The 24,395-nt window shown below is 41.7% G+C and overlaps 1 protein-coding gene across 3 annotated transcripts in view; it reads left to right on the forward strand.

Moving 5' to 3' along the window:
* Nucleotides 1-24,395, forward strand: part of WWOX (WW domain containing oxidoreductase) — a 911,117-nt gene that overhangs the window by 111,179 nt on the left and 775,543 nt on the right. The window contains exon 6 of one of the 3 annotated variants that reach the window (XM_069497833.1): nucleotides 11,348-11,401. The exons of the other annotated variants lie outside the window; for them this stretch is intronic. Coding sequence (XP_069353934.1) covers nucleotides 11,348-11,386 — 39 coding nt within the window. The 3' untranslated portion in view covers nucleotides 11,387-11,401. Of the gene's footprint in view, nucleotides 1-11,347; nucleotides 11,402-24,395 lie in introns of those variants that run through there. 3 annotated transcript variants of the gene reach the window in all.

Here is a 24,395-nt window from a genome sequence, read left to right on the forward strand (position 1 = left end):
CCAGGGCCTGAATGTTCTTTTATGGGAGGGATAAAATTGATTGTTTTAAACTTGACTTTACTTTTTCCTAATGAAGGGCCTTTTAAAGATCAAATAAGGTCTGCAAAAACTCTTTGAAAAGTGTGAACTACTTCTCAAATATGATTTTCTCTGTTATCAAGAAATTCATGAAGAATGAGTATCTGTAATTGTTTGTTTCTAAAGGGTTTGTCTTCATTCAGTGCCACTGTTTTTAGAAATTTGTGGAAGGAAGGCCAAGAAAGAAATATTATTTTGGCTGAAGGTGGTCACCGTTAGCTGGAACCAATTCAGCTTCAAAGTCAGACATCAGAGTTATGTTTTTTTTGTTAATTTCATCTATCTGAAATGTTCCGAAAAACATTGCTAATGGGCCAACATGCTTAACTGGAAATTCTCAGTTATGTAGATTTAGTTATCTCTGTTCAAGGTATCTTTCCCAATCATAATAGAGGCCAGTTTAAAAAAAAAATTATTTTATTTCGGTAAGCACACTTAACATGAGATCTACCTTCTTAATGAATTTTTAAGTATACAGTACATTATCATTGACTAGAGGTACAAGAGGACATTTTTAATGTGCTGTGGTGGCTTGTTGGACTAATGCTTTTGGCTTCACCCTCTACCAGTGGATTGCATTGTGTAATATGTATGTGCCAATATGTGCCAGTTCAGCTTAACCAAGAATTTAAAACATTTTCTTTTGATGAGTCGATTTTCATCCCAAGATATAGTATACCTCGATCTCACCAAAATGTACCAATGTTTTCTTCTCCTTGGGGCTCAATGCTGATTTCTCTACCTGGGAAAAGGCATCCCCCATGCTTGGCCCTGGAGGCATGTAAGTAACCTCCTCCCCTCTAGTCTCCCTGCAGACACACTGTTCCCTAAGGTCCTAAGTCCGAGAATAGGAAGATGGGTCCTGGAACCAGCGTTTTAATTACATTGAGGGAACTTATTGATTTTAGTCCTGAAAATGGGGGACTGGGGTGGAGTTAGTACCATATTTTTAAAATATCTGGATTATATAATAAATTTACCATGCACATAGCTATTCCATTTTTTTTAAAACAGTTGTGAATGCTAACTAATTTATAGCCTTTATAAATTTGAGGAATAATGTTCTAAATGCTCTAATCCCTAAATTCTCTGGTCCAGGTTATTATATTTTTATGACTATTAATTTTGATATAGGCCTTTTAAAATCAATTCCTCCCTGTAATTACAATGCTGCTTTATGGTATTTGTGATATATCATATGAATATACTTGAGGGTCATGAGAAGTTCATGTGTGTGTGCCGTGTGGGCCCCAGTCTTTCACCACGCCTCTGGCTCGAGCGGCCGTGTTTTTGTTCATCTCTGCAAAGTTTACAAGTTATTCAACAGCTACATTCCTATTCCATTGTGCCCTTTTAGTTTTAAAAGCATTGAAAAAGAGCAATCTTTAGAACTCCAGTATTTTGAGAAGTCCTCGACTTGATAAGGTATTTTTGAATTTGAAGAACTGAGAACCCATCAAATCACAATGCTAATAATTCTCTCAAGTCAAAAGGTAACTCTCATTTTATTATGCATTGACCATAATTCACTTTCTGTTGGATTGATTTTGGAAAAAAGAACCACAAGTCTATATTTTAAAAATAGAAGTAAAATGATAAAATAACCCACAAGTATCATCACCTAAGGGATTTAAAAATCAAATTTAACTTAAAAAAACTGATTAAGTTGATATAGCAGGATCTTGGATATGGATTTTCTTTTTCTTTTCTTTTTTTAACTAGGGGATTAGGATAAAAACCCAGCTTCCAATTTCCTGCTGGGTGGTCTTGAAAACTTACAACAGTGGGTCCTTCTGTCAAGAGAAGGAGGAGAGGAAAAGAAATCCTTTACCCCTCAACTGCTGGCTTTAATGTGAAAAAAATAAAAACACACACTCACACACACACACACACACACGTAGTGACATTGATAATGATAATGGAGGGAAATGACATAATTAAGAATTTATTTGAAATTATTATAAAACATTTATTATTGTTGTTGTTTTTGTTATTAGTAGGAAAGAGTCCTTGCCATACCTTTTATCAAACAGCTCAATACTTTAAAGTAGAGTGTGGCTGTGTTTGTCAGTCATAGTTTGTGTTCTTTGATTTGTTCTGCATTTTATGGAGAGAATGCATCGCTGTGCCAAGTTCTGTCCTTGCTGTCTGTCTGGTCTAGGGAAACAAGTGTGCCAGGCCGACTCTTCTGACTCCTGGTGTCAGGGAGTGGAGGTGCACTCGGGATGGTGCAGGTGAAGCATAAAGGAGATTTGTCTGACACCGCAATCCCTGTCCCTAGGCTAGGAAAAGCCTCCAGACCAGGTCTGGAATGCAATGGAGGCCCCTGACCTTGTGTCTAGCTCTCTGCACCTTCAGTGTGGCTTAGCTGATCTCTAAGTTCCTGTTTCCCTCCTTGTGTCTTTTTCTTTTTCTGCTTCTTTTTTTTTTTTTTTTGTTGTTGTTTAAACAGAGACAGGGTCTTGCTCTGTCACGCAGGCTGGAGTACAGTGGTATAATCATAGATCATTGCAGCCTTGAAGCCCTGGGCTCAAGTGATTCTGCCACCTCAATATGAACCTGGATGCTCCCAGCCTCCTGAATAGCTGGGATAACAGGTGTTTACCACCGTGTCCAGATAATTTTTAAAGGTTTTTTTTTTGTTGTTGTTGTTGTTGAGACTGGATCTTGCTATGTTGCCCAGGTGGGTATGGAACTCCTGGCCTCCTTCAAACTCTCAAAGGGAGTGAATCCAGTGGGTTCAGTGTAGTCACCACTGTGCCTTTTGGGCAAAGATTTCCAGCCAGGCCACCTCCTAGAAGGCTGCTCTCCCATCGTAGGTGCTCACATTGTCCAGACAGGGGGTCAAGGTGATTGGGGGATGAGATGGCTAAAGAACAGCCCCAGGATGCCACATCACTGGGAGCCTGTGAGCGTGCTTGTTTCCCCCAGCAGAGGACTGTAGCACGGTAGGCACCCACTGAAAATAGAGCATGGTCTTTTTATCTAAACGACTGGATAGTCAATATTTTCACCTTTGTGGGCTTTATGGTTTCTGTTGCAGCTGCTCAACTCTGTTGTTAGATCGTGAAAGCTGCCACAGACAATATATAAACAGGTGACTGTGTTCCAGTAAAACTTTATTTATGAAAACAGGCAGTGGGCCCAATTTTGCCTGTGGGCCATAATATGCCAACCTCTGACTATACTCTAGTATCCAGATCACAGGCTTTGGATTTGAATGTCTCGGATCTGAATCTTTCTAACCTTGTAACCTGGGCAAATTAATTAAAATTCCATGCCTCAGTTTTCTCACTTGTCAAACAGAGACAAAATAGCTTCTTTGTATGATCATTGGAATTGTTCAATGATGTCATTTATGCAAAGCATACAAAGCTCAAAGTTAGATCTCAATAAATGCTGGTCTATTTCCTGGCCTCCTCATGCACACTTACAGAGGATGGTAGGAGGTGGTTCTAGATCTGAGGCCCCTGGAGAAGAGATGTTTTTGTGATGCTTTTGGCTTTTTGGTTTTAACAGTTGGCTTTGCTTTTTTGGCAGACACATCAGAACTTTAACAGTCACTTTGTGGTTTTTCCTTTCCATGTAGAGGACACCTTCAACATTGCCATTTTAAACATGGGACTTGACTCAAGTAGTTTATTCATATGAACTTCTCTGTAATCATTTGCAATCCTTTTGGAGGGTGGATTGCACATTTTAATTTAGAGTTTTTCTAATCTGTTAGTGCATATTTTTGGCCCAAGCAGGTTAAGACATTACTATACCATGAAACCTGTAAATCAAAATATGTGACTAGACTTTCACAGTTAACATGTGCTCAAATTCACAGTGGGCACCAGAGAGGGACCTGGAATCTGAGAGTGGATAGATGGTCCCCTGATGGTAATATCTGTGTTCCTGCCTGGCTTATTGAGTTCCATGGTCAGTGTTCAGACTAATGGTGGCTCCCACTGAAAACGTATAATGCAAATAAGTTTATAGCTTACCTGCTGTATGGTGATTCCAGTTTAAGCGGGTACAAACATTGCATTTTTTAATATATTATTTTTTGTAAGGGAGTGTTTAAGGAAATTAATTTTTCTGAGTTATGGCTCATACCACATTTTGTATTTAGGTTTTGAAAAACGGAGTAGAAAGCGGTTGCCTCCTAAATGACTTGCACATCAAAGGCAAGGAGTGTCTTGTTTTAGGAGCAGCCAAGTTCTTATGCCTCTGATCCAGCCAAGAGCTTTCACTTGGTCCCCTTGGGGGTAAGGGGGGGTCACCAGAGGGTCTCACTCTGGAACAGGACCCTGCTTGACCTTGAATGACCTAGACCAGGGGTCACAAACTACCGTCCATGGGCCAAATGCAGCCTGCGCCTCTTTGGGTATGGCCTACAAACTCCAAATAGTTTTTACATTTTAAGTGGTCATAAAAAAAAAATCAAGAGAAGAATATTATTTCATGATACATGAAAATTATATGGAATTCAGATTTCAGTGTCCATAAATAAAGGGTTGAGTTTCATCAATAAAAAATTTACAGAAGTTTGTTTTCTCTCATCTTATATAAGTACCTCCATAATAGCCTTGGTTTCGCCTCTTGGCCCACAAAGCCTAAATTATTTACTGTCTGGCTCTTTACGAAAATAAGTTTGCCAACTTCTGACATACAGCAATGATTTTCAGTCTTTTTTGTAGCTTCCAAATTCTTTCATTAAACCAGATCCCTTGAGGGAAGCCTGGTTTACAAAATAGATAAACAGTGGAGCTCTCTGGAGCGGGAGGCTGTGGTCTCTGCCTTGCTGACCTCAACCCCGGCCTCACTTCCACACCTTACCTCCTGGGGATAAGGCTGCCTTCGTCAAGAAAGTACCTCGACTCAGGCTTGGAAGTAGCCGTCTGCAATCCCTTTTGTGCTATTCCAAAATCCAAAGAGCTCTAAAAAATAAAACTTTTTTTTTTTTTTTTTTTGGTAAATTTACTGCAAATTCATTTGGTGCCAAAACTTGACCTTAGCTTTAGCGTCCCTGTTTCTCCTCTCTAGTATGTGTGATCATATTTTCACCAAAGAAACATAAATGTCTTTGGGACAGGATGTTACCCCAAACCCTGCTGGAGGTATTTTGTTTGTAATATGTGGTCTGTGCACCAGATTACCTTTCTAACAGGGAAGAATTTGAAATACTGAAGCGCATCTGCTCCCAAGGGTTTCAGATGGGGGCATACCTTGTTTGATGTACTCTTGCCCCAAAGGCCTACAGATTTACATCTCCTCTCTGCATGCTGGGCTCCCCTTTGCCCACTGGCATCCAGGATGCTGTCTAACCCTGCCACACAGCCCCTGTTGCTTCCCAGCCACTGTGTGTGTGTGTGTGTGTGTATGTGTGTGTACACGTGTGTGCCCACCCAGAGTGTCTGGTGCTGACTCACACTGTGGTTCATCCTGCCTTTGCTGCAGCCTCCCTGGACTGCATTTCTCCCACAGCTTCCTCCAGCCCTGGCCCCGGACACTGTAGAGTGGCACTGCGCCATCCTCGGGTCTGAGCTATTGACTAGCCCTCCGTGGATGGTGGGGGAAATGGGGAACGTGGGATTCCCTCCCCTTGGGGAGGGCAGGGAAAGCAATGTGGTCCTTCCGCCCCTGTGAGGAAGAGCCTCGTTTAGATTGTGACTCTGATGGAGACCTGGGCCCAGGGATGACATGTTGTGTTCCTGCTCACAGGGGCTGGCGAGACAGTGTCAAGGGACCCCACAGGCCTTGAGCCCTGGGCCCAGGGGCCAGCTGCGATCCTCCACCCCTCTTCTCTAACCCAGCCTCAGGCATTTAGCTCCTTCAGCTTGTGGAACTACCATTTCCTGGTTCCTCAAGGCTTACCATGGAATGGGGCGAGGCGTCTACCTTGGTAATTTCTCAAAGTCCATGGTGATGAGGCTGTGCTCTGGCTCTAAGCCCCAGGGAGGGAAACTGTCCACATGGGCAACTGCAGAGTCCAAGTGCAGTGGGTCAAATAGTGCCTCCCCAAAATTCACACCCAGAGCCTCAGAATGTGACCTTATTTGGAAAGAGGGTCTTGCAAATATAATTAGTTAAGAATCTCAAGATGAAATCATCCTGGATTTAGGGTGGGCCCTAAAGCCAATGACTATTGTCATTATAAGAAGAGGACAGGGCCCAGCATGATGAGGTGGGAGGAGTTCAAGGCCAGTCTGAGCAACATAGAGATACTCCATCTTTAACAATGTAAATAAATAAAATGAGAAGAGGATTGGACACAGTGACACAGAGAAGAGGTGATGGGAAGCTGGAGGCAGAGATGGGAGCGATGCATCTACTAGCCTAGGGACCCTAAGGATTGGGGGCAGCCACCAGAAGCTGGGAGGGGGCATGGCATGGCACCCCCTCAGAGCCTGCACAAAGAACCAACCTGGCCAATGCCTTGATTTCTGACTTCTGTGATTTGCTAGGGTAGCCCAAGCAAACTGACACACCTAGTTTCCCTGAAGAAGTCCTTATAGTCTTTGTTCTTGGTCTGTAGTCCTTGGAGGTCTCAGCAGCCTCCTGCCCTCACAGCTGCCGTTCCAGAGCAGTGATCTCAGGATGTGCATTTGTTTATTCATAAATCAGTATTTACCAAGCACCTGTTCGGGACAGGTCAGGCTAGGCAGGCGTTGCAGATGCAAGGATCTATTTAAGACAGTGCCGTTAAGAAGATCCCTGCCTCATTGGGAAGATAGTGGGTCCAGAGGTCCATGTGGAACTCTCTTTAGAACTTGTGGTACAAGAGCCAGGAGTCAGGGAGACTGTAAGAATAGATCCCTTGTCTCAAATTGGCAACTTGTGATTTGGGGATCTCTCAGCCTGCTGGCACCCATCTCAGTGGGTATGTTCTTAACCTGGCTAGGTGCCTCTGCTCACTGATGCGATGACACAGTCTTGTGGCCCACACTGCTCACCCCTGCTCACTATGTGCCACCAACACTGGCCTTCGGAGGCCACTCATGTCCCCATCATGCAGATGAAAACACTGTGAGCCAATCTCAAGGATATGGAATCAGCGTGAGTGCCCATCAACCGATGAGTGGATAAAGAAAATGTGGTATATATAGACCATGGGCTGCTACTCAGCCATAAAAAAGAACGAAATTATGTCTTTTGCAGCAACTTGGATAGAACTGAAAGCCATTGTCTGAAGTAACTTCAAGAACAGAAAAGCAAATAACACATGTTCTTGCTCATAAGTGGGAGCTGAGCTATGGGTATGCAGGGGCTTACGGAGTGGTATAATAGACCCTGGAGACTCAAAAGCAGGGAGGGAGGTAGGGAGGTGAGGCATGAAAAATTACCCATTGGGTACAATGCACACTATTTGGGTGACAGATACACTAAAAGCCCAGACTTCACCACTACACAGTTCATCCATGTAGTCAAAAACCACTTGTACCTCTAAATCTATTGAAATTTTAAAAAGAGAGAAAATACTGTGACCTCATTAAAAGGAGAATGACCATGGTATTCCCCAAAGGGTTTCAGTGGATCTGGCGAGCCTTGTGTGCAGTCAGTACAGTTCCCAGCATATAGTAAATGCTAAATAAATGCCAGTGGATATTATTACTATCGTTGTGTTTTTTTCCTTTCCCTCCTCTGCCTGCCTTTTCTCTTCCTTCTCCCTCCACCCTCTGTCACCATCAGAGCCTGCTCACCTCACCCTTGTCCCAGCCCTGGCATGATGACGGTCCCTGTGGCTGTTACGATGAGTGATTCTCATGACATCATTGCTCAGATTTGCCCAACTCAGGTGGTCACTGCTCACCTTCTTATCCCTTAAATAAGCCGCCCCACAGTATCCTCTGACAGCATCGCTTCATAGCCCGCTCCTGCACAGGGCTTTTTGAGGGAGACAAATGCCACTGATAAAGCAAAAGCAAATGTTGTGGGTGAATTCCCCATAGCTACACTAGATTTGGGGCTGAGAAATGGCATTCCTGTCATTGTTGACTGAGAAATACAACTCTCCTAATAGAGTCCTGGTGCCGGAGCTGTTAGCTCCGCTGCCCCGCAGACTTGAAGAATGGCGACGTCGGCCTAACATAATTTTGGTAACTCTGTCTGCTTCTGCCTCGGGTAGAAATAATTCAGATTTCACTCTCCATTTTCTTTAATGGGCTAAACAGCCACTTTGTAATACCTGTATTTTATGAGACATAATTCTGGATATTGTTTCTGCAGCCTTTTTGAAAAGACAAACCTGAGAGAGCCCGGCAATTTAACTTAAGCAATTTCTAAGTTATTTGTAAAATGATATGCTGTCTTTTTTTGACCCAGTTACTTTATAAAGCTACATTCTTTGGCAAACATTAACACAACTTCTCCGTGTGTGGGCTAAATAAATACTCGGGCAACACTGATTGAGCGCTGCCTTGGGTAAATAATTCTCTTTCCACACATTTCCTAGTGTATAATGAGGAGTTTTCTTCGTGGTCTGACCGAATGTAACATTCCATTGAAAATGAGACATAAATCCTTGGGTGAGGGAGACATGGAACCAGGGTTTGAGGAGGTTTATTAAAAAGATGGGGGTGGTCAGGGTGACCTTCTGAGTGCCCCTTTCTCCTGACTCTTCTCCCTCCTCTGGGACCCATGGCTATTGGGGGACAGGAGGTGGAAGCAAAAGGAATAAGAGTCATGCAAGACTTATGTTCCCTGTCCCGAGCCTAATCATCCTCCTGCCTGGGTTCCTTTTTTCAGTGCAACCACATGATGCTCTCTTGCATTTTAAAGTTTGGAAGCCCTTTTATTGATTAATTGATTGATTGACATTGGGTCTCACTCTGTTGCCAGCACTAGCATGAAGTGATGTCATAGCTCACTGCAGCCTCATCCCCCATGTTCAAGCTATCCTCCCACATCATCGTCCCAAGTACCTGGGACTACAGGTGCAGGCCACCATGCTTGGATGATCTTTCTGTTTTTTGTACAAATGGGGTCTCCCTTTTTTGCTCAGGCTGGTCTCGAACTACTGGCTTTAAGCAATTCTCCCTCCTCGGCATCCCAAAGTGCTCTGATTGCAGGTGGGAGCCACCATACCTGGCTGGAAGCCCTTATTCTTGATCCAATCTCCACAGTACTGTTAGAGTTCATGCATTGATTGCTTTTCAGAAAGCGCCTCATTTCAGCTAAGCACGTGGCAGAAGGTGTCCAAGGTGGTTGGGACATACACTGCTGTGCGCACGTCTCCGCGCTCCCATTTTTTTGCCTGTGCAAGATTGGGCGAGTAACTGAACCCCTCATGACTTCAGCATCCCCGTGTGTGATAAGGAGATGATAACAGAATTTTCCTGATGCGGGTTAAATAAAATAATCCTAGGAAGATCCTGTGATGTGTTTAGCGTGGTGTCAGGCATGTAAGGGAGGGATCAATTATTATTATGAGGGATAATCGTATCATAGATGCTGATACATTGCCATTTATGTCATATGTTATGTTCCTGCCTCATTTAAACCTCCTTGAAGTCAATTGTTTCTCCTCTTGATGGTGAAGAAATTGAGACCCTGGGAGGCTTGGCAACATGCCTAAGCCATGAAGTGTGCAGAGTAGGATTCGACCTCCAGCCCTGCCTTGATTTAAAGACCATGGCCTGCCTGTGGCATTGCATCTTCCCCAGGATTTCACATTCCCCGTTTTAGTCACCTCCACTCTGTTGATTGGTAAATTCACTGTTCTTGGTCCTTTTGAGTAAGTATCTCTGGAAAGGATTAAGTGTAGTGATGCAATTCAGCAGCGAAATCCTGGCGGAAACCCGTTCCTTAGTCACTGGCCTTTCCGGGCCTTTCGGGGCTTGGCCTTTAGCCTTGAGAGCACTGAGGCTTCTCCACTTGTAGGTGCAAATTCTTGTGGGATGAGGTAGGAGGGCCCAAAATGTATATGACTTATCCAGTGAATTCTCATAGGAGCAAGAAAACAAAAAAGAAAAGAAAGCATTTTTTTTTCCTTAGAGTTTCATGTCTTCTTAAAATGAGCCATTTCCTGTATGAAATAAGAACATGTTCATTTAAAAAATAGAAACCACTCAAAAGTTGTAGAAAGAGCAAGAGGGTAAAAAAAAAATCCCCCAATATTTATCTATTCTTAGCATTTTGGCACATATCCTTCTGGTACTTCCAAATGTGCAGGTCGTTTTGTTTTATTTTGTTTTGTTGTCATGGAGCATATACACTTGTGATGGATCCCCTCGTTATCTCTAAATTAATTCTGCTACCACACTCCGAATATTTCAGACATTTCTATTTTAACACAGTGGTGATCATGCCATACAGAGAGTAGTTTCTTTTTTCTCTTAATATCTGGTTAGAACACCTCGAAGTTGTTCTTTAGACGGTGCTAATCAGGGCTTTGAATGGATGCACAATGGTAAACCAATGAGATGAACCGTGGTTTAGTGCATCCTTCTCCTGTTACCTGGATTTTTGAGGTTGTTACTAACTCTTTTCAGTGTCATTTCCATGGCCATGAACATCTTGGTTCTCAAGCATTTTTCCATTTAAGGTTTTATTTCTATGGGATTGATTTGCCAGAAGTAGAATTTCTAGGTCAAAGGTGCAGACGCTTGAGAACTCCTGATACATATTAACTTGGGCCAGAAATCCACCATGTAATTGGGAGCACCTTGAGCTTGGCTGGAGAGCCGGGAGAGGATAGGCATAAGTGGGCCTTTTGATTTGAAATGTTGAGATAAGAACTTACTCTAGATGGGCCAAATAGCCGACTTACTTTATTTTAAAAGTCAAGTGAATTTTATGCTCCACTAATGTGCACGTCTTCAAAGACAAGTGGGAATGGAGTGGGTATTTGTCATCCCATAGAATGCCATGACATAGAATCCGTCCCGAGGCTTCTGAAAGGAGTTCCAAATTTGGATGCTTCTTAAGTTAGTACTTGCTGTACAACGCGGACAATATTCTTCTTCCACAATGGCTGAGTCCCAAGTGCCAGGAGGCTTACGGCGCTCCCAAGTCATAATTAACCTTCTTCAAAATAAGAGAGAAGAAAGGCAGGAAAAGGCCCTCTACACTCCAGAAAGGAGAACAAAAAAAAAGGAGGGGGGGTGGAATTCTAACACTTTTGAAACCTCTGCTCTTGTCCTTTCCATATTAAGAAACATTCAAAGATTATGATGCTGTATGTCTCATTCTCCCTGAATTGAAAGACTCCACACTTTAGCACAAGTCATGCAAAACTGCCCTCTCTAACCTAATTTTTCTTTTCTTTTTCTTTTTTTTGCAGATTATCTCCCTTTCCCACCCGCTTCTTTATCATGGCTAATTTGTAGCATCTGTGCATTCTTTTTAAGACTCCCATCGAAGACTAGATTTTCTTTGTGTTGCCACTGAAACATTGCATTTGTATGGTAGGACTACTTAATGGCACAATTTGTTATTACATGTAATTAAATAAAACCCAGTTAAATCACGTACCCTGAAACCAAACAGCTGCATATGGAACAAGCCTTATACAATCCAGTTTTCACTGTCCTGACTCTCCTCATTGCATATACTAACATTCCAAAGGCCTTCCACTTTTTTTCTCTCTGTGTGTAACCCTACCCTGTTTTTGAAAGTACTTGTTCTTCTAATTTATTCTTTAAACAAGAGGGGGGAAAGTATTGGTCCCCTCATAAAACAGTTAACAGGAAGCCTGAGGCATCTTTTAGTGCTGTTTTTTTGGCTGGTGCTTGGAATGGCTCCATCCATCACCGCTATTCATGTATAGCTGGTTTTTATGTCAGTTAAACCATCTTCCATCAAGTTGGTGAAGCAGAGTCAGGGAACAAGATGAATAGCAAAACGTCTTCTGTGGCATGGAAAGGGCTTTGCTTTTAAATGCCCATGTTGATTTCTTAATATTTTCAACTTCCTCTTCTGAAGCCAGTTCCTCTCTGACCATCACTCACGAGTCTGTTCTTTTAACCTTGCACAGGGGCGGGAGGGCAGTAGGGGGGAGTGATGGGTGCCTGCCTGGAAGTGCCAGCAATTGATCAGCTGCTAAGGGGTATTCATTATCTGTCCTGGGCTCCTGAGAAAGGGAAATAAATCCTAGGACCCCAGAGTGATTTTCGTAGCCACAGGAATGCAAGATTTCCTGTTTCCAGTCAGCCCATAGCAACTTTGGTCTATGCAGTTGGAGTCGTGCATGGGGATGTGTTATTATTTCACATAAGAAAGAATGGCATGGCCTTTCTTGAAAGATGTATTTTGTATATCTCAATGTCAGTACGTTTACATGTTTGCTGCCCAGAAATCAACAGGATTTCTGTCTTTCCCCAGCCCCCTTTTGTCGGGTTCAGTCCTTCAGAGAATATTGGTTGAGTGAGTACAGTGTGCAAAACTGTGGGGTGCCAAGAGGGGGTGCGATGGGCACAGGCCACCCCAGGTTGAGGGGGGTATGTTTTCATTGACTTTGTTTAGAATTGCTGAGCATAGTGACAACAAATAGCAGTTGAACTTCAGCCAGTTTTATTAACGTTTTGAAATTCTCCGTGAACAATGCACCCATTTGTGCTTTCACTCTCAGTAGATCTAGCTTCTACCACCACTGCCCACTTTTTACACCATGGGTGCACAAAGTGACACTCGGGCCTCTGGAGGACTTAGTACTTAAAAGGATGCAGTCCAGATTCTGAAGGAGGTTACAGCTGAACGGGGAAGGTAACTCATGAATGTAGATGACAGCAGTGCCAGTTGGACCCAGATTTCAACGGGAATCTGTATTCCCTTCAGATGTGTTGGATCCGCTCAAACCCTCATTCTGCCATGCCCTAACCCACCCCATGCAAGCTCATGGTCTGCTCTGACTCTGCACCCCTGCATCTGTGGCCTTGGGTCTGTCCCTGCATCATGTCGCTGCCTGGAGATGCTCTTCTGGGCCACACTGTGCCCACCTGGATGTGGGGTTCCACCTGCTCCCTTGCCTTCTGCCCACGCATACCCCACCCACACAGACAATGATGGAGAGCTCGTACCAGACCGAAGGTGTGGGGAAAGAGGACACTTATGCAGAAGCCAACTGCACGTGGCGCCTTGGCCATCTATAGCCCTTCAAAGTAAAAGATTGAAGCGTACACCTCCCAAGGCATGGGCATTTATTATGTGGCATAACATATACATGAAGCACCGGCTATGTAATATAGTGGTGATGCTCATTACTCACATTGATTCAGTGTTTGCTATGGGCTGGGGTTGCACAGGGCAGAGGACTCTGTGTTCTGTGTGGATCTACATCATTCAGTCCCCAAGACAACACTCTGAGGTCAGGGCTCTCATGTGCCCCGTTTGACAGAAGAGAAAGCATGGAGTGGTCAAGTGCCTTTCCCAAGCTCATGGATCCATGGTCGCGGTGGAAGTCTTGTGGATTTGGACCCAGGAAGTCTATCTCCAGAGCTCCAGGCATAAATGCAGAGCTGTGCTGCCTCACATGAGGTCAACGATGCTTTCTGCCTTCTCTCCTCCAGAGACCTCCCGCACTGCGCCAGGCACCAGCGTGCCATTCGCATTGTTTATCTCCATGCTTAGTGAGGATCACTGCCTCCATCGCACCCTGCATTAGCCTCTGGACTGAGTTTCTTCTTGTATTTTTAATGTAAATCTAGAGTCCCCTTAATCCCCTTAATTTTTAGCATGTGACTCAGAGACCAGGCATGGTTTTGGGAGAAGCCTGGGCTGTTTTCAGTGTGTGCAGCAGCCTCCGCTGGTTTCAGTGCGCAGGTGAGAATGCGTTTCATCTGGGGCCGACCTGCCCGGCAGTGCAATGGGGCAGGTCAGAGCATGGAAAATGTTTTCATATAAGCTTAGGTGGACCGAAATGATCATTTCAACGACATATGGGACTTGATTATTTCTAGTTATATGTCCCCTTTCTTCCCAAGAATTGAAAACTGCAGACTAGAATGTGGCTTTTGAATGCTGTACATTCTACAAACGTTTAATAGTGGAGATGGCTGTGAGGTGGGGGCTGGGGCCTGGGTGGGGAGAAAGGGCAACGGAAGGGGAAATGGGAGGCAGGGAAAGGCGACAGCAAAGGGAATTCAGAAAGTAATAAAGCCCCACAGTAATCAGAGGGCTGAGGCCATGTCCCCAGTGAGCAGCTGAACACGGAATGATTCAAACCCACTCCAGACCCATGTTCTTAATCATTACCTTCACCTGGATGTGCCACCCCTGCTCCCTGGCTCTGTGACCTTGGCAGCTGACTGCCCCTCTCCAAGATCAGTTTTCTCATTTGTATAACATAGTGGTAGTAATTTCTAATTTATAGGGCTGTACAGGGATTAAACAAGAACACACACACACACACACACACACACACACACACAGTGTTTACACAGGGTCTACCTGGCATGGTAGGGAGAGCTCCAAAAACGTCAGTGTTGGGGTTGTGAGCTTAGTTCTGGAGCTTGATGCCCTGGGTTCGATTCTCTGCTCCTTTCTAGCTGTGTAACTTTGGGCATGTAACTTCACCTTCCTGTGCCTTGTTTCCCCCTCTGTAATAGAAGGATAACCACAAGTAACGTTTTGTTGGCAAGATTAAGTGAGATAGTCCATTTGATGTGCCTGGCTGAAAAAGGCAGTGTCCAACAGATAAAAGCTCTTGGCATCATAAGGACTGCTTCCTAGGTACCCACGTTGTGCCAGGCGGGGTGGAGGCACAGAGGTGGCCACTGAGGCAGCTGAGGCTCAGGTGGATGGAGTAACTTCCCCGAGGTCACACAGTTGTGGCTCTTGCCATCTGGTGTGGCTGCACCAGATGCGTTAAGGAGGAGGAGGAAGCCCCCTTTTATTTTTTGCCCTGTTTCCATTCCAAGGTCGTATTTCATGGTACCTCATCACAGTATGTTCTTGTGGGGCTTGGAAAAGAGCAAGTGCTTATCCCCTCATTTAGGGAAACCTCCTGCTCCCTCATCCTCCCCTTGCTCTGATTAATTCGTAGGAGTCAGCTTTTGCCCTTTCTGTAGCCTGGTTCATTGTAGTCAGCTACTCATTACAAAGCATTGCCTGTTTCACTTTGCACAGGTGCTAGGCCTCTCTCTACTCCTCCTCCTTTTATCCAACTGAGTAGCAACAATGAATAGGTAAGGAACCAAGGTCTCCATCATATTGGCCTCTATTGCTGCAAAACTATTCCAGCTGACTTCATTCTAAACGCTGCCTAAAATATATTTCCTTGCATCCAAAAAGATCCAAACACATTACCATTGAACCCCACTGCTTTTGGGACATGGTGTCCTTGGCCAATTCTTTGCTTGTTAGCTTGTCCAACTGATGACTGGCATGGTGCAGATGTAGACATCAAGTAATTCTATTGTTAAATGATTAGTCAATCTCTCTCTATCCACACCCCCTCTCTGTAAGGTTTAGTGAAGGAGAAGCTGGAAATTACTGGCCAAGGAAGGCTTGGGGTTATGTGTAGATTTCATTTAACCATGCTATCTCTTCCCCCCATTAGCATGGTTAATTAAGGGTTGTCAATAGATCTTTGCTGGAGTATTTGATTATTTTTTCAGCAGGGAAGATTAGAATGAAGTCTTCAGATCTGGCAAGTATCTGGGGACTTGTAGAGTAAATTGCAGGTTAAGCCCTCATTTTGATCTCTGGGATGAGAGCAAGCACTGTTTCATTGACATGTCATCAGCTATAATCTGAGGGAGCACACAGAGGTGCCCTTTGGGGAAAGAGGGGTGTCTCGCTCTTGTCTCCCATATTGAAACGGTTTTATTGTGCAGTGAGAGTGTGCAGGTGAACAAACAACAGACTGGAGTTAGAATTGATGGAAACTAGCTCAGAACACCTCCTGAGTTATGCTTTATTTTTTAAAAATGGTCTATATGTGTATGTAAGTATGTGCATACACAAATATATTTTTGTATATACATTTTTGTCAGGTAGAGATGTGTGTGTGTGTGTGAATAACAGAAAGGAGTTAAAATTGACAAGTTAGCTTTATATACCCCTCAATTTGTGATTTATTAAAAAGTATATATATGAGTATATACACACATCTCTCTACCTGATGATTCAGATCATCCTTCTTGCCTCCCAGACAAGTATTCCAGCAAGTACTTCTCCCAAATGGCAAATGACTATGCCCTTTAGGCATTTCTTTTAGCATTTGTGTTGACAATGGCCTTTATTTTTCCTTCTACTTTAGGGCACTCAAGTTCTAGAATACATCTTACCAGCAATTAATTATGCCTTGAGATTGCCAGGAGAGGTGGACTAGTTTTTATTATTTTATCCACTAAATATACCCCGAGATAACACAACACATATTTACAATGACAAGCTTTGTATTATTTATAGGATTATAACAAATCATCAAAAACAACCCAAAAAGGGCCACTTAGACTAACATCCTTATTTCTCCTTGCGCTTCATCATTGAATTATGCATGCATTACAAGTGGCAATGAGGAGTAAAGGTCAGTTTAGAACAACACAGATTGGAAAATTACACCATTTGTTTAAACAACATTCATTATTGATTACTCAGCATAGGGGCTGATAGAAACGCAAATAGTGGCAGTAATATCCTCTATTTACGTAGGCCCTTTATAAATGTCGGATGGTACCCTCTGTTTAGATCGGAATAATTGTTCCAATTTTCCAGCTCTGTTTTGGAAGAGAATAAAGATGAAGTTGGCATCCACTTCTTTGTGTCTTTTAATCCTCAGAAGATTCCTGTAGTTTTCCCTATAGCACAGAAGAGGGAAAATTAGGGTTCAGATGTATTAAGTCATTTGCTTAAAGTCATGTCCTAAGGTTATACATACTTTTTCATCACATAACACTGCTAGCATGTCTGAAACTAGGAATTCATAACTAACAGTAATGACAAGAGTCATTATCAAATCTAGTGCACGTGAACTCTTTTTTTGCCAGGCCCTGTCCTAAGTGCTTTGCATGTGTTTTGACTTTCTACTTTTTCAGGAACCCTAAGAATAGATGTTATTATCATGTTGTTTTACAGTTTAGGAAACTGAGGCACAAAGGAGTTAAGTACCCTGCTTGAGATCACAAGGTTAGTAAGTAGCAAAACTGGATTATGGAAGACATCACTATGCCCCAGTGTCTGCCAGAAGTTTCACACTTCTGTGCTTTTCAGTATCTCATTCTCATGACTCACGGGTGCTGCGATTTCATGGACGTATTTGAACACAGTTGGTTCAATGGTTGATTCAAATTAGATATCCCATAGATATCCCAAGAGACTGGGAAATAAGATATTTAACTTCACAAATATAAAACTTCATTTTAGTTTTAAACAGTCATAGAGCAATATGAACATTACTTTCACTAAAATGGAATTTAAAAAATAAAACCTAAGAAACTAATTGTACGAGGTATGTAATGGTGACTTGGGAATGAGAAAGGTAAGGTGGTAAAGTCAGAGGCATGCTTTCGGTGTACACCTCCCACCCCTGGCCTCGTATTTCACGTTGCAGTGTTGATCGAGGACAAGCACAAAGCTCATTCACGCAGCCACTCACTCAGGAAACGTGGTCTATGCTGCTCACTTAACTAGCCTCACTTTTGAGAGATTTCTATGTGATGCTCTTTTTTTTTTTTTTTTTTTAACTTTCTTCTATGGAGATTTCTTCTCTTATCCCTTACCCCTCAGAAATATCCATTTTGTCTTCTCACACAGAGATTTCCATCTCTACTGCATCTGTGCAACGTCCCTCTCAAGGAGTCCCCTTGGAAAGCACCAGGTGCAGGCTGTGAGGTACGCACCTCATTCCTCACTGCAAACAGAGTATTGAAAACGATCCATCTGCCCATGGGCGGCGACACTTCTTGCCCTGCCTGGTACTGGGGGCTGGGAGGACCACAGGAACCTCTTAAGAGGCCTCACTTTGCAAGAGCAGTTCAGGATGTGTTTCCAGCACAGTTTCCAACACGTCTCAAATGCCACCCACAGCTTCCCTTTTCATGTCCCTCGCCTTCACACTAGGCACTCACGTTGTTATTTTTACAAGCCTTTTCCAAGGCCTCTGATTTTCTAGACTGTTTAACGTTTGCCATAACCAATAAGGGTCTAACTGTCTTGGCACATTCAGATCCCCCCTTTTCCTTGCCATACCTTCTACTTTCCGGCTTGCTGTCTTTATGAGCCTATAGAACAGTCCCCAGGTTTTCTTACTTCCAAAACAGTGGGCAAGAACAGCTACCTTTTAGAAGCAGGAAAAAGAAACATAAATGAATAAATCTAAGGGATTTAAAAACTTGGAAGATGCTGAGAAACTATATTGCTGAGAGAGAAAAACGTAAATTCTTTTGGATAGACTAGCTTTTGTGGTTACCTCTCTGTTTGCATGACTTCTGTCTCTCCTCTGCTTAAGCAGCAAAGAGAGAGGTAACCACACAAGCTAATTTAGCCAAAAGACTGCATTTTTCCACATCTTTGTGATTTGTGAATTGTGCTGCTATAACGGGTACAATGCGCGCTATCTGGGTGATGGACACACTCATAACTTTGACTCAGTCGGTACAAAAGCAATTCATGTAACCAAAATGTCTGTACCCCCGTAATATTCTGAAATAAAAAAGAGAGGAAAAAAAAGAATTTGCATTTTTCTCTCTTGGAAATATAGGAGCATGTTTACTCTCCTTACGTCCTTTGGGGAAGGGAAGGCATAAAAGAAGAGCACATTTTTTCTGCACCCACACACACCTCACTTAGTAAATATGTACCCTTGAGATGCCAGAGACCTACCCATGTATCATGCATCCCAAGAACAGTCAATAATAACATCCACAGTGTATTGAATGTCCATGACAGATATTTTTCTAGTCCTTGTAATTCCATAATCACATTTATTTCTGCAAATAGCTCTATGAGGTTTTATTATTCCCATTTTATTGATGAAGAACTTCAAGTTCAGAGAAATTAGTAACTCATTCAAGGCCATGTAGTTACTATCACGATGTGAGCATAGTTTTTCTGCCTCCCAATCCCCTGGGTTGTCCACCACACCACGCCACACCATTCAACTCTGCACCTCTCCTAAACGAGGTGGAAAAAAGACTGGATGTTGTCATCCCAGTCAGCCTGCAGCACGAGCTTCCAAACCTGCTGGCCCTTACCACTTTGCTTTGCCTCACTGTGTCCTCCCTGACCCTGCCTTCTATCTTATTCTGTCAAAGAACTTTACTCTAACATTCATGGCTGAGAAAAGAATTTCTTGCTCCAATGAACCAAGCAACTTAGTCTAGGAGAGAAATGCACTAAACTCACACTTGGAAGACACAGCTTTGTGACCCTCCTAGACAATTTAATGACCCTCTCTTGGCCTCAGTTTTGTCATTTGCTAAATGGGAAGAACAGCATATACCAAATAAGGTAATGGTAGGATTGAATGAGATTCCCATTTCATTTGCATTCAGTGAATATTTGCCAAATGAATGACTGATGAGTTCATACATAAATGTGAACAGAGAACAGAGCAGGACATTTGTGAATGGTAGACTGGCTCAGGTGCCCCTTTTTGGAATCCTTCAGGCTATTATCTGAGATTGCATACATGTAGAAGGCTCTATCACATTGTAGTTTATGTAAATGGTGACCTATTGAGTTGTGAAGTATACAGCCTGGACAACCATACAGGGCAGCCCTAGTTTCCTGCATTCTGATTGAAAGAGTCAGACACATCTAGATAGATTTGCTTCAGATGAGGCCAAGGCAGTCCATTCTTTGTGGCACTTTTGGCTTTGGACTTGAGGGCATGTCTTTTATATTTCTCAGCAGTGCAAAGGAATGCTGGCCCCATGAACTTCTTAAACACACACAGGCTTCTGGCCTGGGGTCTTCATCTGGCTGCTAGATTGTTTAAAGAAGGATTTTTGTGATTCTTCTAGGCTGACACATTGGCTGTCATCTGTTGTTTTTCTAATCTTCCAGTAAACATTTGGAAAGTGAAGGTTTAGGCTTGTATGTTTCTCTTACGTTGGAAAGGTAAATAAAGCCATCAGATTTCATGAGTTTTCTTCTAAGTTTGCTCAGATGCTGCTGCAGATCTGTACAATGATTGAAATATTTGCAACCTGTAGAGCAGCAAGGTATTTATTTGGCAGCAGACAGTATTGATGGATTTGGGAAATGCCATTTGACAGTTATAGGCCTGCATGAGGTGGTGCAGCCTCCTCCAAGCCAGCAATGGAAGGGGGGATTGAATGACATAAGACTCTTTGGGTATGTCTCAAACAATATAAATCACTAGTAAAATCTCATTCCTAAAAGGAGAACCTGCAGGGAGCTTGGTAGGAGGCACTGCTGTTTACTCTCCCCTAACCCCCTGCAACCACGAAATTAAAACCAAGGAATAGAATCCCATGTTAGCCAGAGAGGTTTTCTTTCACTCCCATTCCTTGTGACATTGGGGGACTTCTTTTTTAATTATATCACAGATTCTTTATTCTCTTGGAAAGATTTTGGAACAGTTATCACACATGCTCTACTGCTTTGAATAGAAAAGTGATTTGACAACTTTTGAAATTCTTGGGCTTCTAAGACTTAGATTCTAATATTCTCTCAACTGCTTACTTGGTGTGTGAACAGGGACAAATAACCACTCTTGTCATTGGATTTTTTTTCTTTCTTGAAACAGGAACTGAATATATCTCTGTTTTTTTTTAATTCTCCTAAAAAATCGGAGACAAATAAATTTTCACAAATTTTGTTTCCTAGAGAAAGAACCATATGTATAATAAATCCAGGCCATACTGTATGTAGCTATGTTGTAGGAAAAACTGTTGTTTGGCAATTATGAATTCTGAACTGCCTATTTATTAAAATATCTTCCATATAATTAAAAATATTTTATTTTAGAGGCATGACTTGTGACATTTAAAAAGTTTCAAACACTAACCAGTAATCCATTAATTTCACGTTTGCTAGTGATGTTTGAAGGAAGTTTTAAAAATTATATTAGCCACTTGAACAAAAAGAAACTAGTTATACAGCAGCATTAATAACAGGGAGACTTTCCACTGTTTATTTAATGTACCGGTAAGTTCTACTATATATTGTTAGCTCTCCATTTTCTGGGATTAAAAAAGAATTAGAAACAGTCTAAATAATCTGAATATGGTAGTTTCACTGGAAGATTTAATGCTGACACGCTCATTTTTGTTATTAACATATTGCAAATGGTGTGAAAACAAAAATGAATGCAGAGATGATCTCGTTCTTTAGAAAACTAGATTACCACTCAAATGCTACAGCCTTTTCTAAATTCGTGGTGTGTTTGCCAGGGCTGTGCGTTGGACGACATGACAAACCCTTTTGAAGGGCTTGACACTCCCATGGAATTCCTAGGAACCGCCTAGAAGGCAAACGATACAGGCCAGTTGCTCTTCCTCTGAGTTTGGCAGTCGTGCTAGAGAAGAAATTTTACTGTTAACGTGTTCATACAACAGTTAAAGAGTATTCCAGATTATCTGCCCCCACTCCCCCCCAAAAAGGCATGTTCCCTAGCCAAGGCCCACATGGCTTTTCTTTACTTTAAGTGCTCCTCTTATTATCTTGACCTTAAAGTTTACAGGGTAAAAGAAACATTTATGGAACAGTTAAGACCAGTTAGAACATAACGACTTACCTCATTATCACACTCTACAAATCTCCACTTTACAGAGTTCACTTCCCTGCCTGCTTTAAACATGTGTTTGGCCTGCAAATACCGTTACTAGTGCTCACATGTGGAAACACAGGAAACTTCTTATTCCTTACCTCAAACTTGCCAAAAATAAGAATCCTTAAGAACTCATAAAGTAATTTAGCACCACATTAATAAAAGAAGTACAATTTTGAATTATTTCTGTAAGTATGGGCTTGAGTTAGTCATAGAATTTTTAGCTGTCCATTCAGACCTTAATTCTACTAATAAATAAACAGCTCCTGCAAATCAACAAGCTAAAATAAAACATATGAACAAACATATAATAGGACAATTGACAGAATTCTAAAAAGTCATGGAGAAGACCAATGAATATTTGGAAAGTATTCAAGCTTATTAGCAGAGAAGAAGTGATTTAGAATAGAAACTATATTCCATTTTTATAGATGTAAAATTCACATGGGTTAAAGCTGTTAATACACAGTGTTGGAGTAGTGTAGAAATGGGCATTCTTATACACCATGGGTAGAAAGAATAATTTAGTTCTACAACTCCAAGGTATCATTTGGAGATCTCTATCAAAAGTTTTTAAAATGTTTTTCACCTAGGAATTTCATATGTAGGAAAATATCTTAAAAGAATATTTAAAGATGTACCCACAAATTTATGTACAGTGATGTTTATGCCTGTATTATAAAATAAAAAAACTTAAAACATTTAATAATTGAGTTAAATTTGGATGATCTAAAGATAAAATCCTAGGCAGTTTACAAAAATGTAAACAAAAGTAAATAGAAATTGAAAATTTTAAATTATTTTTGTATACTTTCAAGTTGTTTCTCTTTAGAAATACTCAGTTATCTATTAAAATTTAAATGAAAACTACAAGTAATAATGAAAGAATATAAAATTTTTACTGCCTCATAGATATTTGGCTTTAATTAAATAATGATATAAGACTATAAGTGAAATTATTTATGTTTGAAGTTTAACACATTGACTGCCACACTAGAAAAAACAAATCTTTCCTTGGGGCCATAGTGTTCTATTATGAAAATAGAACAAAAACTTCAAAAAAAAAAAAAACATTCTTTATAATCTAAGGAAAAATTTGTTATTTGTTGTTGTTTGCTCTGTGTGGGTTATATGCAACTTGAAAAATAGTTCTTAGGGCTCCCAAGGTGAAGAGACATGTGAGTCATATATGCTTCATGAGGCCCCAGGCTCAAAACTAGTATGAGTTAAATACAACTCAAAGTTCAAATTAAAATTGGGAAGTTTCTTAGGAGCATTTAGTATTCTGTTTTGTTCCCATTGTGGTATATTTACCACTGCCTTTTTTTTTTTTTAAGTTTAAAACCATTTTAAAGGGAAAGTTAATGTGTTAATTTTTTTTTGAAAATTTAAATCATGTAATTTTTTAAAATAAAAATAAAACAGATTGAAATTCTAGCATGGAATATCCATCTGGTTGGCATCATGCTTTATGCCTGTTCCTTCTAGTCCTGCATGTGTATAAATGTGAGAGTGATATAAATATTTTATTAATAATATTAGCTGCCACTTGTGCCTGTTGTTAATACTTTCTAGTTAGTAAGTACCTTCCTTAAATCATGAATTGAAACACAAACAATGGATACCCTGTATTCCTAGGACACAACACTTTATTATACAAGAGTCTATTGGATTTAGGCTATCTGAGAGGAAGGATTTGACAAGTTAATTAATTTGCCTTTTCTGTTATCTAAAAGCTTACAAGACTCAAATCCTCCTGGCACACAGAAACATTTAGTATTTCTGAGGTTGGGAGTAGCACACCACTCACCATAAGGGCATTCAGATGTAAGTCAGATGGTACGAGATGTGGAGCACCTTCTGGGACCCGAATGGTGTTAGTCAGAGAATGGATGTGTAGGGTCACATGTCACACCCTGCCAACACTTAGCAGCAGATCTGTAAGGGACAGCGGTTGCCACGTATTACTGAATGGTTAAATGAGTGTCTGAAAACAGTATTACTCCTAGACCTAGGGAAGACAGACCCCTGTCCTAGACCCTAATCTTTTAGAAAACATAATATATCAAGCCCTCACAAAATAAATGGATTGGAAAACACATGGGCGCTTCTGTCCCTTATCAGTTTTAGATCAATTGGGGAACCTCTTTTTGTTTTTGTTCTTTAGTAATAATGGGCCTACCCTTTTCCTACTAGGATTATTTTCTTGGCACACAGTGACAGGAGAAAAGGTTTGGTTTCATACAAAAGCTTTGTTCATAGTGCTGCTTCATTAATTGCAGGCTTGCCAATTTTATTTTATTTTCTATTTATCTATTTATAAAGAGATCAATTGATTTTACTCTGTTGTTTTAAGATAATTAAAGTGTTTGTAGAATGTACCAGTGTTCCTCATTTGAGACCCCAGGACAAGAGTGGTTCTCTTTTCGCAGAAGTTCCAATCAGTGCACAGGGCTTCACTCAAATGAGAACAACCTGAGACATTTGGCCAGCTCTGAACCAGTCGTTGTGGCCATCTCTGATTGGTTTATCTAGGGTTATGTGCTCATTTCTCGATCTAGCAGGTGGGGTCAGCCTCCCACCAAGTGCACTGGGAAAGAGGGGCTGCTCGAAGGTGAATGGGGACGCTATCAGCAGAAGAAGGGGAGATGAG

This window comes from Eulemur rufifrons, chromosome 23 (assembly GCF_041146395.1).
Source record: "Eulemur rufifrons isolate Redbay chromosome 23, OSU_ERuf_1, whole genome shotgun sequence".
In the NCBI taxonomy this organism is placed as follows: domain Eukaryota; kingdom Metazoa; phylum Chordata; class Mammalia; order Primates; family Lemuridae; genus Eulemur; species Eulemur rufifrons.